Source organism: Perissodus microlepis, chromosome 6 (genome assembly GCF_051167445.1).
Source record: "Perissodus microlepis isolate ML-2025 ecotype Zambia chromosome 6, ASM5116744v1, whole genome shotgun sequence".
NCBI lineage: Eukaryota > Metazoa > Chordata > Actinopteri > Cichliformes > Cichlidae > Perissodus > Perissodus microlepis.
Genome location: NC_140466.1, coordinates 14,801,069 through 14,820,354, shown reverse-complemented (window position 1 = coordinate 14,820,354; position 19,286 = coordinate 14,801,069). Strand labels below are relative to the sequence as shown.

At 39.6% G+C, this 19,286-nt stretch overlaps 1 protein-coding gene across 1 annotated transcript in view; it reads left to right on the top strand.

The window, feature by feature from the left end:
* Positions 1–16,134: 16,134 nt before the first annotated feature.
* Positions 16,135–19,286, top strand: part of LOC146385308 (alpha-1,6-mannosylglycoprotein 6-beta-N-acetylglucosaminyltransferase B-like) — a 119,916-nt gene continuing 116,764 nt past the window's right edge. Inside the window, exon 1 of the mRNA XM_084930967.1 lies at positions 16,135–16,724. Within this exon, the coding sequence (XP_084787093.1) occupies positions 16,657–16,724 (68 nt within the window). The 5' untranslated portion in view covers positions 16,135–16,656. The remainder of the gene's footprint in view (positions 16,725–19,286) is intronic.

Below are 19,286 nucleotides of genomic sequence, written 5' to 3'. Positions count from 1 at the left end.
CAAAACAATACCATGAAGGAGAGACTGGGGTTTTTGATTTTTATGGGCTAAATCATGTTTTTATTTCATTATTGTATGAGCATTTTCTAATCCTACTTCTTAAATAAGGCTGTACCTTCCTTACAGGCTACATCACATTTTTTTTCAACCCTAATACAAATGGCCAGGGTTAGTCCAATTTGGTCTAATTTCTCAAGAGGTAGCAAAGGAGTCATTGCTCAAAGACTTCGATTTCAGTTGCTACACTCTGACATGTAATCATTTTAAACTGCATATGTGTGGTCAATGACTAAGGAAAGCCGTGTACATGTGAGAGACTAAACAAGTTGTATCCCTGCCACCCAATTTTTTTTATACCAATCAGAATAGTTTCACTGACACAGATGTATAAACAGACATATGCAAACACATATAGGCACTTCCAACATAAGTACGTTAATCATATGGCAATACTGATTACCAAGGAGGAATGTAAATCATTTCAAGCTTCTTTGGTTTCCTCCCATGCATCAGTTCTTTCCCGTCTATCTGCCTTCTTCGTTACACTATTTGCCAAAAAAGGGACACAAATTAAGTTACCAACCAGCATAAACTTTTATTTTTTTTTTTATATAATCACTTTATGGAGTAGTTAAATCATTGCTTTGAGCATCGTAAATACTAAGATGAGATGCTAAAAACAAATTAGACTTGGCTTTGTTTCACTCTCTGATCCTCTCTCCCTCTTGACTTGTCATCATGATAATCCAAAATCCTGCCAACTGACTGATGCCCGGGGCTGGCCATTCAGAGCCAAAAACATGAAATGATATTTGACTGCCATTTGGATTTCATCACAGTTGCTGTTTTAAGGTAATAATTTCCTCTCTTGTGTTTGCTTACTCATTTAGAAGACACATTTTAAAGTGCAGAAACACCTACACTGCATCTCTTAATAGGATTGGGATCATGGAGTCTAAGGCTTTGCTGTAGGTGTCCATCCTCAGGATCATTTAGCACCATCGATTTACAATCTGCCTCATTCAATCTGGCAAAGAATACCTCGCATCCAAATTAAATTTAAAAGTAATGTCAAGGCAAATAAGCAACTTGCATATGGACTATTAATTGCTAGACAAAAGAATAGCACGTGTTGGTGGTTTTATTTAAATACTCAAGGAATTGTTCTACTTTTTTATCCTTCCAGTTAGTTTCCCAGTGTCACAGAACAGCTGTTCTATGTTCATGCTGTACAAAAGCAGGCATTTATCCTGTTGTTTTAGAGAAGAGAGTTATCGTGGCAGACTGTGGGTGTCATCGTCAATCACATTTCATATTGCCAAGTATTGGCACTGACGCCTTGCCCAAACAGGATAAATGATGCAAACAGAACCGTGAAATGAAAGACGAGGATGGATTGGCTAAGGCTCTATCAGTGTGGCCAAAGGGGACACACACAGTTGTATTGCCTTCGCTTCTACCTTCTGGTTCTTTAACCTTTTTTCTATGTCCTCTATCCAAGGTTTTGTAAAGTGAGATTTATTTTTAGTTTTGTGTTTTATATCCACCTTTGTTTTGACAGTTCTTGTATGATTCTAGCCGTTTTCTTTTTTTCAGTCTTGCTTTATTGCTCTACTTTTGCATCTGGGACTGAGGCAGTGTAACGCCGTTGTTATTGCATCAGCGTTTGTTGGTTCACAAAGATATTTTTACATAGAAAAAAAAAAAAGTTTTCCCTGTGATATACTTCACCTTAATAGACTGGTGACCTATTAACAGCACCTCCCCAATTACAGTGAAATGGACTAGTTTTCTCCAAAGTATTTGCTTTTCATGACTCCTGGTGATGCAGCACAAATGAAGTCGCACTTGCATGCCTTAAAATTACATTAAAAAGATAGTGACACTATCTTCTTTTTTGTTGTAGTCTTTAATTTAGAACAATCACATACTGTAATCTTAATTTAGTGTTATTGTTTTCAGCTGAGATCCAGCAGTGCCTTTCTCCACTCCAACAACTACCTGCAAATAACACCTGAACTCATTACAGAGCAGCATACAGCGTTACAAAGTGATTGTGACTCTCTGTACACATCTCGTTTCTAGATTTATGAGCCTTGTTTCGGCTTGTGAAGAATGAGAATGAAATTGGACACATTTATAAAGTGAAACGCAACAGAGAGAAAATAATGTGTCTAAACCAGAGCATCTTTCTGTCTCTGCCTCACACAGATACAGACTTGGTGTACTTTGAGTAAAGAATTTCAGTTGGCTGTTATGGGTGCCCTAAAATGCCTGCTTGTGTGTGAGATGACACCATCAGCAGCTGAGACCTCCACACTAGTGATTCATTGCTTTAATCACTCCAGTTCTCATACCTCTTACCAGCCATGGCAGGGTTTGAAACATCTCTGCCTACCCCTAGCTCTTGCACCATTTGTCCTGTTTACAACACTATCTCTGTCCATGTTGACACTTTGATATTGGGCATATATTGTTTTGTAAAGCTGGTAAAAGTACAGCAGGAGGTTCAATTGCTGTGAAAAATGGTATGAGAGCTTCCTATTTACCATACATGAGGTGACGACCTTTTCTTGTGCACCTCCCAAGTCATCAATTCTATTTAAGTTAACCACTAAAAAATCACAGAAACTGGGGAAATAATAATAATAATAATAATAATAATAATAATAATAATAATATATAAAATTATCTTTATTTGCCTTCAAGATTGAATAGTTACCAAGCTTACAGCTCCTCTGTGCTTGCTATATCTTCACCACACTCTGTGATACTCTTATATCCCCACAGCACCAGATAAACTTTTATAGGCCTCTGTTACTTTTGCCCTGGACTGTCTTTTTATTGCTGTATAGGTGGAAGGTGGGTAAAATCAATCACTCGTCTTCATTTGCCACCTAAAGGCAGAGACCTTATTGGCTTTAGACACAATAGTGGATGAAAACGATCTATAATGCACCTTTGTTGGTGCTTTAATGTGAGTGAAGTAGGAGAATGCAGCTGAATTTAAAGAAGAAACTTGTGTGACATCTAGGTACAGTACTGTGGCCTTGTTTGGAAAAACCTATGAGACACTGAAGCGAAAGAAGATTTGAGAACATGGGGGCATGTACATGGCGAAACTGATTTGTTCTGCATATGGCAAATAAAAGATGGTTGATAGCTGAAAAAGTAATCCTGGGACTCCTAGCTGTTCATTTGCTTCCACGTGGCAGCAAATCATAGAGAGATGTGATGCTGGATTATAGATTATAACAGGTAACTTATAACTGTTGCAATAAGGACATGCAGCAGAGTGGCTTTGGAGCTTGCACAATGTGGGGCTTGGATGTGTACCCGGGGAGAACATGCAAACTCCACACAGAAAGACCCCGGTCTGATGGTGGAGTTGAACTCAAGACCTTCTAGCTGTGCTAACCACCGTGCTGCCCCTGTTAGTGGGGATAAGTTAATTGATTAATCTAAATTGTTCATAGGTGTGAATGTGAGAGCAAATGGTAGTCTGTCTCTATGTGTTAGCCCTGTGACAGACTGGCGACCTGTCCTGGGTGTACCCCGCCTCTCGCCGTATGACAGCTGGGATAGGCTCCAGCTCCCCCCGCGACCCTGAACAGGATGAGCGGAAGTGAATGGATGGATGGATGGATGAAGTTTATTCCTCATGATCCAAATTCAGTAGGAATCTCAGGCTACTGTAAATATGCCTTTCTCCATTTCAACCCAAGTGTTGTCATCGTCCCTTGTGGACTACACTTTATTTGCCCCTCTTATCTCCTTCTGTCTCAATGCTCTCTGATGGAGTAGTGGGCCGGGGTTTTTCTTGCTGCTCTGCCCTTGGAGTAGAGTCAGTGTTGTTAGCTTCATTTTGTTGTTTACTGTGTTTTTCTTATGTGTGCTGAGTTAGTAATCTTGCTCTATAATTCGTTTCCCAGTGAAATGTCTGGTGAACAAAGGCTGAAGAAAACTCCTCTTTTTCCCATAGCCCAAAAGATCACAAGCTTTTTTTCCCTGTCACACTCACCTGCTTCCCTGAAAACACTCACCTTTTACCTGGAGAAATGCTGCTTCTACTCACCTGTTTGCCCTCTCTCCCCTCTACTTCATCCTCACTCCTTGGACTCCATGCCCACCTGCACACTCCCCCCACTGTCAAGGGCAAGACAAAACCAAATACAAAGTCAAACCTTAAATTCACTTATCCTCAGAATCAATCTCTCTTAGTCACGTGGATTTCAACTAATCCTTTTCCTCCTCTCGTGCAGTAATCTATGACCTGTTCCAGTAGTGTGTGCACTTACATGAGTCTGTTCTCCAGCATCTTCCTCCGTCACACAAACACGTCTGCATCCATGAATCTTCTATGTGGTCTTTGTCTTTTCCTCCTGTCTGATGGCTCCATATTCAACACCAGTATATCCACTACCCCTCCTCTCAACATGTTCAAACCATTTCAAACTTGCCTCTCTAATCTCATCCCTCTGATTTTGCTTCAGTTGTGTTTTTTGAGCCCTTGTTGTTAGTTGTGACAAATTTACTTTCAGTTTGAGTTTCATTGCTTCCTTTTTCATTTCTAGTGTTTAAACATGTTCACTTAAACAGTTTAGTTTGGATTGTTTTATATGGGCAAATATCATAAGTTTAGAATAAACATTATAATGCAGACACAGCACAGTGTGAAGGTAAGTAACTCACAGTGTGGACACTTGCACCAGTACTACTTGTTTTGTTGTCATATCTGACCAAACTGATAAAGACTAATTCTGGAGACCTTGCCTGCACATGTTAATCAAGGTGCTTATTTTAGGTACATTTCAATTTAAACTAGTGTTTCACATGAGTTCATTTTAAATTAAATTTCCTGCTTTGTTATCTTTAACATTGCTCCAGACGAAAGTTAAGCATAAGCATGAATGGTTCTCACCGCCCACTTTATTAGATATACCTTGCTAATATTGGATTGGGCCCTTCTCTGCTTTCAGAGCAGCCTTAATTCACTGTGGCATAGATTCAGTGAGGTGCTGGAAACGTTCCTCATCAATTTCGGTCTATATTGACATGACAGCATCAGACATGCCGTAGAGTTTTTGGCTGCACATCCAAGATGCAATTTTCCCATTTCACCATATCCCAAAGATGCTTTGTTGAATTTAGATCAGTGAACTCATTCAAGAAACCAGTTTGAGATGATTTAGGTTTTGCAACATGATGTGATATCCTGCTGGAAGCAGGCATCAGAAAATAGGCACACTGTGGTCATAAAGTGATGGACACGGTCAGCTGTGGCATTTACAAAACATACTTCCAGCATACCAAAAACATACCAAAGGGTACCAAAAAAATCTCCTCACCATCACACCAGCACCATTCTTTCCTTTCTTTCATGTTTGTTTACATCAAATTATGACCTTATCATCTTAATGTCACAGCAGTAATCAGGGCTTATCTGACCAGGGTGAGTCTATGAATTATCACCTCACTTTCCTGTTTTCATGAGTAGCACCTGGTGTGGTCTTCTGCTGCTTTAACCCATCAGCTGTAACGTTTGATATGCTCTCCATTTACAGATGTTCTTCTTTACACCTCGACAGCTAAAGATGTTTTTTTGTGTTAGCGTTGCCTTCTTATCAGCTTGAAACAGTCGGCCCATTCGCCTCTGATCTCTGGCATCAGCATGGAATTTTCTCCTGTCACTCTCTGGATATTTTTCTCTTTTTCCAAACCATTTTCTGTAAACCTTAAAAGGTTTTGTGAGAAGATGACAGTTCAGAACTCATCAGTTTCTGAAGTAAAAAGATAATTACAAGTGGACAGAGCAGAATGAAAACATGTGTGCTTGTATAACATCTATATCTAGAACCAAACTAACAGAAAAAACAGTAATTACTTCTGCAAGGGCAAAATATGTATGCTCTGAATGTAAGCAGCACAGTGTTTTGTGAGTCAGAACAACATTTCTTTCAGGATCACAATGCAAGAATCTGCTTTTTTTCTGTCTCCTGGAAGATGCTTTTGGGATCTCGTTGTCATTTTTGTGTATTCCTTCCTCGCGTTGCTGTCTCCGAACGATACTGGAAGCCTGTCAGTCACACTGACAGTATTAGGACCCTCAGTGCCCCCTGCAGCCCTTTGCCCTTTAGCATTAATGCTACAGTCTGATGACTTCTCCTTTCTGTCTGAGATCAGCCTGCTCAACAACAGTGTTGGTATTTAAAACTGTATGTGCATATATTTGTGCGTACTGTATGTAGCTGAAGTTAATAGATATAATAGATGACTCAGTAAGTAAGTGAGTGGTCCGCTATTAGTCTGTCATGTTAAGTGAAGCCATGTGTACCACTTCAATAACATTTAAAATCAGTGTTTACACTAAATATTTCATGCACATGTCTATGCTGGTTTTACTTTATGAGCCTTCCACTGATGCCACATGTAAACAGTATTTTTTTATTTAAGTGCTCTCTCAGCGCAGAAAGTGCCAATATGAACTGTTAATCATGTGCATTTAAAGCTGAAAGTAGACTCAAAATCACTTACAACAATACCTCCTTGAACACAAGTGCTCTTCAATTTTCTCAGACTCCCCTGAGAACATCAGATAATGGCTGATGCAACATATCACTTTCTAAAAGTGGATGAAATTAGGTTAAATTTTTAAAAATATTTTGGCTCCATTAGGTCTGTTTTCATAGAAGTTGCTCCTGTTTTCAAATCCCATGTTATCTCACAGCGACAGCAAAAGGGTCAGCCTCTGCACTGAGGGGACGGCTTCGTGATCGCTGCCTGTTGACCACGTGTGTAAATTTATTTGCATTTGTGTCTGTTTTTGTATATGTGTGTGTGCGCGCGCGCGTGTGTGTCAGTGTCAAACTACACAGGAGAAAGAAGTCAATCTCAGATGTAATGAAAATGCAAATTGTGTCTCTTGTGTCGACCTGCGCTGTCAGTCAGCATCACAATGCTCCATCGCTTTTCACCCTCTCACAAAACGGCCTACAGTCAATCACTGCACTAAGCCATTTCCATCATTCATTACAGATAAATCAATCTCCCTTATTGTTATGTTCTCTCTGTATGTCCATTCCCTATTCCTCCATAGATTTCTCTGAACTGTTTTGTCTTTATCAGCCTTTTCAGCAGTTTCCCTCTATTCTATTCAGAGTGAAGCTGCTTTTAATTGGTGTAAAAAAGTTGGGGACAAAGAAACAAATGACAACGCTATAGGTGAATGAGATGATTTATCGATTAGTTTTTAAGTCTAAGTTCTGTATGCAATTACTGCTACGAGATAATCAATTGTTTTTTGTTTGTTTTGTTGTGGGTCCACACTCCAATTAGCCTGTCTTTGTTTTGGAAGCGGCAGCAGAAATGCAACTTTAAAAAAAAGTGTCTAAATAAGTGAATGGGTGTTTTTTCAGTGCCCGGCTTTGCTCCGCTCTTGTCTTTGTTCTGCTGCTGTTCCCGTATCTCCCGTGGAGTTGAAACAAATCAATTCTGTTGCAATTGTGTATTATTCAAGAGTAATTTTAAAGTTTAGTGGAGAGTAGCTCGCTGGGCTGTCTTACTAAAAAGTCAAGGATTTCTGCTGCAAAATGTAAGAACAGAATCTCAAGCCTGTACTATGTCTTCTGTATTGATTAAGCAACAGGTAAGAAATCTGTGAGGGGTGAAAAATGTCCTGAGCAACTTAAGTTTTGGATGAAAAGTTTTTTGGTTTTTTGTAATTGAACTTTAGCTTTATATTCATGTTTTAAACCTTCAGTAATGGGGTTTAATTTCAGAATAGCCTAAAAAGACTATAAATGCACACAAATCATTGTTATTCTGAAGATTACAAATCATGAGATTTTGACAAAATATGTTTTTATCTCAGAAATATGTACTGGGTGTTGGTTATGTGCAGAGAGTGTCATTGAAGATGGACATAGCTCAAACTGTTATCATGAAGTGTGGGGGTCTGTGGAGAGACCTCTATTCTTCTTTCTTCTCTTTTCTTCTGCCTGTCAGCTCTAACATTGTTACACTATGCATATATAAATATAATAAAAAAGATATTAGCTAAAAAGAGAAGCCTATAGAGTTTATAGAGCTCCTCTTGGCAAAGCAAATATGTTTGGCACAAAACACCGAGATGGTAACAGCCAAAAATGATTAAAGTCCTCACTAATCAGTGAGTGCGTTCACAGTGACCTTCTCTCTCTTTTTATACAAGAGGACAGACTCCTTTAGAAAGCAGTGGAGCAGTGTGTGTCGGTTAATGGTATGCAGCCACATGCCTTTCCTAATTTCTGAGGGAAACAGTTGCTGAATGTGTAACTATCATCATGATGGAGAAACCACTTGTTTGCTGTTTGGTGCTGAAGTAAAGTTTTTTTTAGCTTTAGGGCTTCAAGTTGGAGCTAAAGAGCACGAGAAAAGAAAGTTAATTCAAACTATGAGCTCAAAGACACTCGTAGCCTGATTATCTGTGGGTGTATAGGCTGTATATAAAGAACTTAGCCATCGTGACATCACCCGTTAATAAATGAAGCTGAATTTTGAAGTGTAGATTTTTGCATTATGGCCACAATCCAGTTTTTGAGGCCAGACGCGATACGGAGTATGATGAATGACCACTGAGCGGCTGCACTGCAATCATTAAAGGCAGAAGCAGAGTACGGTGCAGACCAACTTTTTCTAATTGATTTACTGAGCATTGTTTACTGAGCATTGTGGCCTCCACTAGCAGCAATCACTAATTAGCCAACTGGTAGCCTTTTATGCTTTGCTGCTGATTAACCTCATTTTCCTTTTACCATGCCAGATGGGTGCTTCCATATTCACCAATGGCCAACCAAGTCATACAGCAATTCCACACATCACACACCACAGTAAAACTCTACCCAAATGCCACACACACATTATGACAGATAATAAAACACAAAAATCTCATATATATAATTTTTAAATGATGAGGTTATAGAAATTTGGTTCTATACTGTCTGCAACTAAGATATAAGATCTCTAAGACAGACAGGCATTCAGTACACAGCAAGTCTAGATGGAATGAAATTCAGTTGCAGTTGGATCAACACAGGATAAACGTGTCTGTAAATCTATGTAAAATATATTAAAATGTATAGCAACAAAAAATACTCTAAGAATTCAGACATGTGCTGTTGCACTGGTTCCCCTATTTCTTTAAGGCCATGCAGCAGCTGATGACCACTGCAGGAGTCTGCCTTTTATTGCAGATACAACCACTTATGTTGACCTCGTTTAGTCGATTGTGGTCAGAAGTACCCACATACTGCATAAGATTTAGCAAAGTTACTCTTTGAGCTATTTGCAGGCATTGTTCTGATAAAAGTATTTCACTTCTTGAGGTATTATTTTGTTTAGATGTTGCCTTCACTCCTTCACTACCTACTTTTTTTGCCAACAGTATTACTTCTTGTTGTTTCTCCTCACCACCATAGAAAAAGAAATTAGACTTGCAGGCATGGTGCTTGACACTGATACGTGATTTGTCTACGTGATCAGAGTTTAGAGCCTGATCTGAGTCTGTTGTCCTCATCTCAACTTGTCTTGAGACACCAACTTGCCTTTATAATGACCTGCATAAATCACTTGGTTAAAATCACATTTTTTCGAGCTGACTGGTCTTACACTTTGTTCCAGCATGATGCATTTAGAAATGAGGAAGTAGCTTTGACCTTTGTTGGCTCCAGAAACCGAAAATCAATTTAATGCAGCTGTCCTGATAAACAGCTTCTCGATTAGCTCGCAAAGCGGGATAACAGTTTGTAATATAATTTCACTTACACCGCCATTTGGAGATTATTTCCTAATTCATTTGTCATTACGACTAGCGTGAAAATCATACATATTTTCAGTATTTACATAATTTGACACAGAGCTTTGTATTAACTCCAAAATAAAATAAAACATCCACAGAACTTTCTGTGGGAAATCTCATATTTACAAAAACAAAAGCATATATTTGCTAACAACTCTAATAGAGTAATTGAGATTTGGTGCCACATTGTCATACATAAGACTGTTGAGTGTTAATTAATTTTATAATCATCCATCAGATTGTTTTGCTCATTTATCTGCTCGTCAGATTCTCTGATTTGTTTTGTATGATTTATTCAGATTTAGATAAGACAAGTTGTGAAAGTCATGCTTAGGATAATCCCATTAACTGTGGAATCTCTGAACTATCACACATGACACGATTATCAGTACCAATCTACCACTGCAGACATTCCTCTCTGATTTGAAAAATACCGTACGAGCATGATGCTGCTATATACATTAGGTACACCATGCTAATACCTCCTTGGACACCATTTCCTTTCAAAACTGCCTTTCTTCCATGTGGCACAGATTTAAAAAGCTCCTGGAAACATTCCTTAAAATTTTTTGATCCATAACACAAATGTCTTGTTTCCCCATATCCCAAAGGTGCTTGCTGGATTGAGATCTGAGGCTTCTTGAGTACACTAGATTCTTTGTAATGTTTGGGAAACCAGTTTGTGCTTTTCTGTGTTATCCTACTGGAAACAGCTGTCACTCCAGTCATAAATGCATAGACATGGTCAGCAATAATATTCAGGAAGGCTCAGTTAGGACAGGATAGATCTATGTGGTTTACACCATTAATACACCAAACTCTGGCTCTACCATCTAAATGTTGCAATAGAAATTTAGAGTCATTGGACCAGGCAACATTTTTCCGGTCTTCTGTTGTTGTATTCTCTTTAGTCCCTGTTGAATTATAGCCTCAGTTTCCTGTTTGTTGTTGATAGGAAGGACGCTGGGTGTGCCCTTCTGCTGCTGTAGCCCACCTCCTACATGGCATGATGTGTTCTGCATTCAGAGATACTCATCTGCATAATTTGGTTGTTGGTGGTTATTTGGGTTACTTTTGCCTTCCTATCAACTAAAAACAGTCTGGACATTCTCCTCTGACTCCCACTCACTGGATATTTTCTCTTCTTTGGATGATGCTCTGTAAACCCTAGAGACGGTTGTGAGGGAAAATCCCAGTAGTTTAGCAGTTTCTGAAACACCATGCCAAATTCAAATTAATTAAATCACCTCTCTTTCACTGTCTTTCATATTCTGATGCTCAGTTTGATCTCCAACAGGTGGTCTCAGATGCCTCTACATGCCTAAATGCGTTGAGTTGCTCTTTGTTTTAAGGACTAGTTGAAAACTCATACCTAGTATAGTGGTGAGTAGACAACAAGGTAGTCTAATCATGTTCTGAAGAAGACCAGTAAACAAAATTTTACAGCTCTGCTATATCAGCCAGCATCTATTAAAGCATCTTATTGGATCCTTTGTTCAATTGTTGGTGGTGGTTTTAGATTTGAAATAGGTAATGTTTAGAAAAAATATGTTATCTACATCATATATTCCCTTAAACAAGACAATATATTAAAATCCAGTCTGACTAAAATGTTAATCCCTCAACTCTGATGTGCTGAAATGATCTTTTTAGATTATTATTATTTTTAACATTTTTGTGTATGCTGTGTATAGTGACCGGTAACAAACACAGACAATGGGAGCTTGTGTCTGAGAGGTTTACAGTGTTATTCTCAAAGTCGTTGCTCCCCCTTGCTAAGAGAGTTGGTTGAGGCAGAAATCTGATAACAACTTTGTGGGGAAGATGAAAGATGTTCGTGTGAAACAGCTGAAACAAATGCCCCTGTATGCTCTCCTCTCTTTGTCCCTGTCTGCTGATAGATGGAAAGTGTTCCCCTTCCAGTTTAGTCATCCCTCTCACAAGAAAATGTGTTAAGCATACCATATGTAACAAATGCTCTCTCTTCATCTTTATTTCATGCACTCTGTTCCTGTTTTTGAGTGTGTTTGTGTGTTAGGGTCCTGCAACTCCCTTTAAATTCTGCAAAGGTTATTATTTATATTCAGCTTATGCTATGAAGCACTGTACAGATTTCTATGCATTCTCACACATGTGTTTCTACTTTAATTACACACTCTTTTTTTTTTTTACATTATTTCTCATTTGTTACAATTTTTATTAGGTGACTTTTGCAGTGATTTAACTAGAGTACGCTGTGCTAATGCACTGGAGCAGACTAAGTATAGTTAAGGGTGTTTTTAAATCCCCAATGTCGTCAGTGAGCTGGGTCTAATTCATAAACCATAAACAAGAAAAAGGAAATACAGAAAGAAAGTCCACAGTACCAAGACTGTGTAGAAAACATGGGATAATAAACTCACTAAACATCAGGACTTTCTTCTGTTTTCATTACTAATTGCCAGCTTCTTCTGCAGCTACTGTAGCTTTACATCTGCACCTGGTTTTATCTGTGTCAGACGATGTTCTGTTTCAAGGTAGAAAACTCATTAATACTAGTGATAAGTACTACTGGAGGGAGTTAAAGTGCAGCTATTAAATGTTTAATATTTTCTGTGTCATATATTTAAATCAATATTCTGATTTTCTTTTTCTTTTCTTTTTTACATGAACACTTTTTTGTAATTTTTCTTTATGACACCACCACAATTCAATGTGTATAATCAAGGCTTAACTGCAGTGCAGGCTTTAAGCTAACAAACTAACATTATTTTACATACAAGGGTTGTTTTTAACACATGAATGAAAATGCATTGCAGTTAATGAAGTCTAGAATCCATGACCATCACCAAATACTGTTTCTTTCCTTGCGATGCTCTTTCAGGCCTTTGCTGCTGCTACCTTCAGTTTCTGCTTCTTTGTTTGATCGTAGTAGAGATTCAAACACTTCAGAGTTCATCCTGATACTTCTATTAGCAGTCACATCATCAGTAAACAAAAGTGGCCTGTCCATCTCATAATGCTGCCTCTGATGCGTTATGTTTCATATCATTAGGAGCTCCTTTCCTTCTCCATACTGTTTTCTTCCCAACATGCTGGTTGTAACTTGCTGTAAACACTCTATGCTTAAATTCATTGTAGACTTTGACAATGGCGTGCCTACCTCCTCCTGTTGTTGAATTGGATAGATGTTGTGAAGTTGTTTTTCTTAACCACAGGAATACTTCTGTTATTCATGACTTCTCCTGTGTTTCAGGTCTTTTGGTGTCAGTGAATCAATCAATACTCTGACCAGAATGTAAGAATGTATCAGATTTGTGTCACTTTCAAAAACTTATGGGTCTCACTGCATACACCTTTGGAAGGTGACGCTAATTTTAAACATTACATTTGAAATAATGAGGTAAGCGTACGTACAAGTAATCCCTGTGAGCCCAAGGTTCAGACTTTAGACTGCTCTAAACACCAGGTTTCTGACAAGTTTTATAACTCTTAAATCTGTGTTATGTAAAAATAAATGGTTTTTTCAGACCATGAACAGCCAAAAGACAGCATGTTTGTTTGTTCAGACCACTTCCCAGGGGACTCTTGTGAACAGGACCTATGTGAAGCTAGATGTTCAACCAACCTAATGCTAAGAGAAAGCTACTTTATAAAGAGAGATGTGGAGAAGTCAGACCCACAAGCTGTAAACATATCACTGAAATACTTTTCTGGTAGGGAAAACTGGACAGCATGAATTGTGACTGCAGCTTTAGTTAAGACCATGGGCATGATTATAATGTAGCCGAGCTGCTCTTTGTAATTCTTCTATCACTTGCTAGCTTTGTGTATAACAAATGATTGCCCAGGGAGATAATATACAGACACTTAGAATCAGCAGGATAACATTTTGCTACTTTAACTGTGGTATTTCCACAGAGCCGAAGTTTTCATATGAAAAAGGAGTTAGGGTAATTCCCTCACATCACCTCACCTATTACCAGGGACATGAGTATTTAGACACTGTTTGATACAGCTTGGTACTGAAGAATTAAGTCTACTGTTATATCCCAGGGTGTGCAGGTATTCAGTGTAATATTTCCACTGCTGTAATCTTTGCTCCTGTAAAAGGTGGCACATTTATATTCAAGTTTGGGAAGTACTAGAACTAGCAGTAGAACTAAATGACAGTAGCTGTGTCAAGGCTAAGTACCAGAACATTTGGGGGTACTTTTTTAACCATGCAAAGCTACCCTAGTAGAGTCCAAGAAAAAAAGAAGCTGAAAAATAGCTCCTCTTTAACCAAGTGGTGGAAAATATGAGGGTACTACCAAAAAATGCACTATTATAGCTGTGAAAGAGTCTGTGACATTTCTACTAATATAGAATTTGACCTAATACCTCTTTTGTTCTTCCACTGAAACAATTCTGTTTACCGCTGCAGGGGGTAGAGTTTGCCATTTTAAATGCATCTATCTCACTGATGATGCAACATTTTCCGAATGATTCCTTAAAAGTGGGCCAGTGATAATGTCTACATTTGGTTTGTAAGAGTCTGAATTGAGGCGGTGTGCCATGCCTTTGGGTATTTTTCTGAGTCTCGCAGACTGCTTTTTAAACATCAGTGATTTCTACTGTAGTGTGTGCATGTGCATGATTGTGCCTAATTGTGTGTGTGTCTGTATTATGCATTTGTGCAGAATAAAATGAATGTATCCACACCCACAGACACACAAACAAAAGGTGCAAGAATTCCATGTTTGCCCAGTGGATTCCTGTTGATAGAGCAGCACTATTCCCACAACCCACAGAGAGGGACAGCCTGTGTGGGTGGTGGGCTGTCAGTCAAATCCTTATGTACAAGCGCAAGTGATCCATGAAGGGAGTTTGAGATTTCACTGTCATCCTCAGACTGGTCCACTGCAGATCCCCCCCACCGCACCCCATCTTCTGACTCTGTTTCTGCTCCACCGGCCACAAAGGCTGCATACTTTGTGCATGTGGCTAGAGCTGACTGCAAATCATTGAGGTGAACAAATAATGTAGCCTCAAGATAGCCAGTGTCTCGTCTCTCCCTATTTGTTGAAGCTAATTCTGCACAGTGCTATAAGGTGTGTGTTGAGTGGGTGTTACCCGCTTTACTACATTGGGGTGGAGGGTGTTGTTTTATTTGTTATTGTACTGAATTCCAGCACACCGTGTAAATGTGGTAATGGGTAATGTAAAGCATAACATTAGATTACTACCACCTGGTGCTACTGATGCTGCGTCTGCTCCTGCTGCAGTACCGCTACCTGCCGCTGGATGCCACCGATGCATCCTGAGCACATTCAGCGCTCTCCATGGTGCTGAAACAATTACCAGAGCAAATCCTCAAATGCGCAATCTAAAGCTTAATGTGCAAAAAGTGTGCTTAAAGAAATTTAACCCAGCCTACATTGTAATTATAACCCGCTGTAATCACGGGCATTAAATCATGTGTCAAAACAGCTGCCATCGCTCATTTCACCCATGGGTAGAGAAATACTGATGACCCTTTCAAATCCACCTGTGGGACTGAGTCACAACAGGGGCTTTGATTAGCTGCGTGGGAGAAAGGTGTGCAACAGTTAACTGTACATACTTTGCACAAACTGAAGGAAAAAGACAGTGAAGCACGGAGCGATGTTTCAGTGCTCCTCATGGGAGAGTTGTGGGATGGCGCCATGCAGAGGTGAGTGCGACCAGGGTCTCGACCATCCAGACCTGTCCATCGCTCCAGTGTCGAGGGACCAGCATCAAGTCAGTCACCGGTAGCTACAATGATACAGGAAATAAAATGAATTACCTCCCAAATAAAAGAAGTACGTGTGTATGTTAAAGAGCTTTTCAACTTATATGCTCGACCGAAAATTGGCTAATGAGATTGTCAGAAAAAAACAACTTCATCTGGGACACAGCCCAAATTCTCCGGCATGTATTGTACAGCCAAATGAATAAGGCGTGTTAAAGGAGCGAAAATTTCAGAGAAGGAAAAAAAAGACCTCACGTTAGTCCCTTTAAATCTAAAGGGAAATAAATAAATAAATAAATTCTTCTTTTCTTCTATATTTACTTACATTTATACTTCTAGTTAATAGTTTCGTTGTGTTTATAGACCCTTTCAGAATATAATTAGGCAACATTAGTGTCTGTTTGTGAAGGACTGTGATTGTAAGTAATTTGCAATTTGGATGTTTGGCATTCGCGCCTGGATTTTTCTTCTTCTTTTAGTGTTTGTCCCCACTGTTAGAATCGGTTGCTCGTTGGCGGGGCTATTATTTTGAAAAGATTAGCCGGACGTTCAGCACTTCACCTGAGCCAGCTCGCCTCGTGAGAACTGAACGGTAAGACCGGCTGGCTGGTTGGCCACACTCGCGCTGGGTGCGCTGTGAAGTTAAATCGACTACGAAGCTGTCTCTCCTCTTTTAAAACCAAGAGAGCGAGCGAATATTCCGGCCGACAAACAAACATCTTCCCTCACATGTTTTATCAAACGCCATTTTTTGTGCGTTTTTTCTTTTTTTTTTTCTTTTTTGGTGAAGGACTCCAGAGCTTCGGCGCAACCCGCGGCGACTTCTCCTTCACAGTGCTCGCCTGGAGACGGAATATAACGCTTTAATGACATTTTCACTCCCGGATAAAGAAGCTCGCTGAATGAAACTTTAGACTTTTTCTTCTGGATAGGTGAAGAAGCTCAGCTGTTTATTTTTCTATCTGTAGAAAAGGCGTGTTGACTGACGCTGTGGACCGCTGTATGGGACGCACTTAAAAATGGTCGGTCCCCTCAAGTTCCAGGTCGGGAGGTTAACAACGATGGCAGGACTCGCTGGTTTTGGAAAATGATTGCTGGCAGCACCGACGCTAAAATAATGGTCAGAAGATGTCTAGTAACGTTCAAACCGTTCAGGTGAGAACAAAGAGCTGACACAGTTTTCTTATAGCCTCCAGCATCGTGTGCATCCCCCCTCACTGCGTTTATGTTTAGCATGCAGTTTTATTTTTTTCTTGTTTTGGTTTTCTGACTGACTCAACTTCTGCCTGCACAGAGTTGCAAAGCCCTGAAAAATACAGTAATTCGGCAATGTGCACATGGAGGGCAGGGAAGGAGTGCATACATGTGTTGTCACTCATCAAAACACCCACACACCAGATGTTCCTCCTATCAATTCCACCTAAATCCATATGGATAAAGACGCAATACGTGACTGTAAATGTTGATAGAGCGGCTCTAAGTCTGCACTATTTGCAAACCGTGCTCTAACTTGCTGTAGTTTCATATTGTGTGGATCGCTGATCTACACCTGTGTGGCTCTGTTGCATTGGAGAGGATTCCTTACATATGAATAAAAGAGTTTATACTTAACAGAGCAGATCTCTGTCAGCCCTTCCTATTAAATTTTCTGTGATAGTGGCAGATTTGAAATCCTTAAGGTAATCTGTCTCTCAAGGAAAGTGTTACATGTATGTTGTAGGGTAAGGGAGCAAAGCTGTGCAATCTTTTAAAAAAAAAGGGGGGGAGTGGGGGTAGTAGGATGGGGGTAGGGTGATGGTTACACTCATGTTGCATGGAATTACTTCACCTGCCATCTACTCGGTAGCTCAAGCATTAACTCAGAAACACATTCAGCTAAGCAGCTTTGTGATAAAGCCACACTAACCTCGACAGCACAGACAATGAGCGCTTGTTGCAGATTTGTGTAGTATCACATTTGAAATGAAGCCAGATTTTAGACCTTGTATTCCATTATGTTTTTCCCTTAATTGAGAAAAAAAAAAGCAGGTTGGTGAGATGAAGGTTCCCAGGCTCAATGCACAGATCCCTGAAAAACCACAATAGTTGCGGTACATTAACCTTAAGTGATACCCGCAGGCTCAAGCCAAAAAAAGTGCCAAAATGATACATGTGGAAACATAACCTCCAGTGAATTTCTATATGGTTACGTTTCTGTGTATTAACTCCACAAATTAAGAGTCATTATGAGAATTTAGGCTCATTTAGGTGCCAGGAAAAGTTTCTTGGAAAACACCACAACTAACACCTACTCCCTACCATGCCTGGTAGAAATTCTCTCCCTTCAAAATCATCTACCTAGAGGCAAAATCTGATAAGTATATTTGTGAGGAAGCCAGTTAACTGATAGCACATCTCTCCCTCTGATCCAATTATAAGGAGCAGAACATTCACTTTAAGCCTGTTAATTAAAGCCTTGTCAGGCAGGACCGGGGCATAATCCTCTCATATCACCCACCTAACGCCACTTCGGAAAAACGGCTAAACGATAAGAGAGGAAACGTTTGCCCTAGGACAGCATTAGACCAGCCTCTGCACTCCCGCGTGAGCTGAAAATCTCTTTTTCCCTTTCCATTAGCCTGTTTCTTACAAACATCGCTGCCTTTGCCTCATCCTCTGCACACTCACACACACATAATATTCCTGCATCTAGGATAAATTATAAAGAAAAGATAAAGTGGATTTAAAAAAAAACAACCTTTGTGTTTAGCTATAAAAAAAAAATCTTTCTGTGAGTAACCCCTTTATCTTTTCCAAACTGTCACTGCCCCACCTGCACTGACAAAAACAATGATTTCCAAATAACAGGCCATCTTCAGTAAAGGCCTGTACCAGATCGGGTTGACTTTTCTGCTTTCCTCACTGGTTTTCTGAGCAGATGTTTGTAGAGTAAGTGCATAATCCATGCAGGTGTAAGTATCTTCGGATCACGGCCTCACAGCGATGTCAAATAATCTCTTGATCGCAATGACTGTATGGGTTTAAAGTCACATCGCATACTGAAGTGTTGCAGTCTGTTCCTCTGACAGTGATCAAGCTGTTCTAATACATTCCATAATATGCATGGAACAGATGGGGTGGGGTGGGAGGGTTTAGTATTTCTTAATATTGCAGTTTCCTGGGAGAGACAAACAGCTAAATGATAAAGCAGAACAAATGAGAGCGTGCAGCAATGGTTAGATACTGAGACTTTGAAATAGTAACTGTGATTATGTTCTGTAAATCAATAAAGAAATTCTACACACACAAAAAGTCTGTTAACATGCTGACACTTTATTTATTCAAGCCACTCGCTGTAATCTTGACGGGCACGGTGATAATCAGTTTAAAGTGTTGTTGAATAACCTGCTTTTGGCGCCAGAAAATAACGCTGAGAATGAGGATTGGGAAGGCTCACGTCAAAATGTACTTGTGCACAAATTACTGTGTGTGTCCTGCGCTGTAAATAATTGAATTCAACCGTATAGCAGCTTGTATTTGGTGCAACCCATTAAACTCAAGCTATGATCAATATGACTTTTTCAGTTTTAGTGTGTTCTTGTGTTCAAGAAGGATGAAAAAAAAAGTTTCTCAAAGAAGAGAAGCTTTGCTGGATTATACCTGATTGCATTTTCTGTGACTCAGGACAGGACACACTGGCTCTATCTTGAAGTCAGAGTCGCTCCAGTGGCTTGCCAA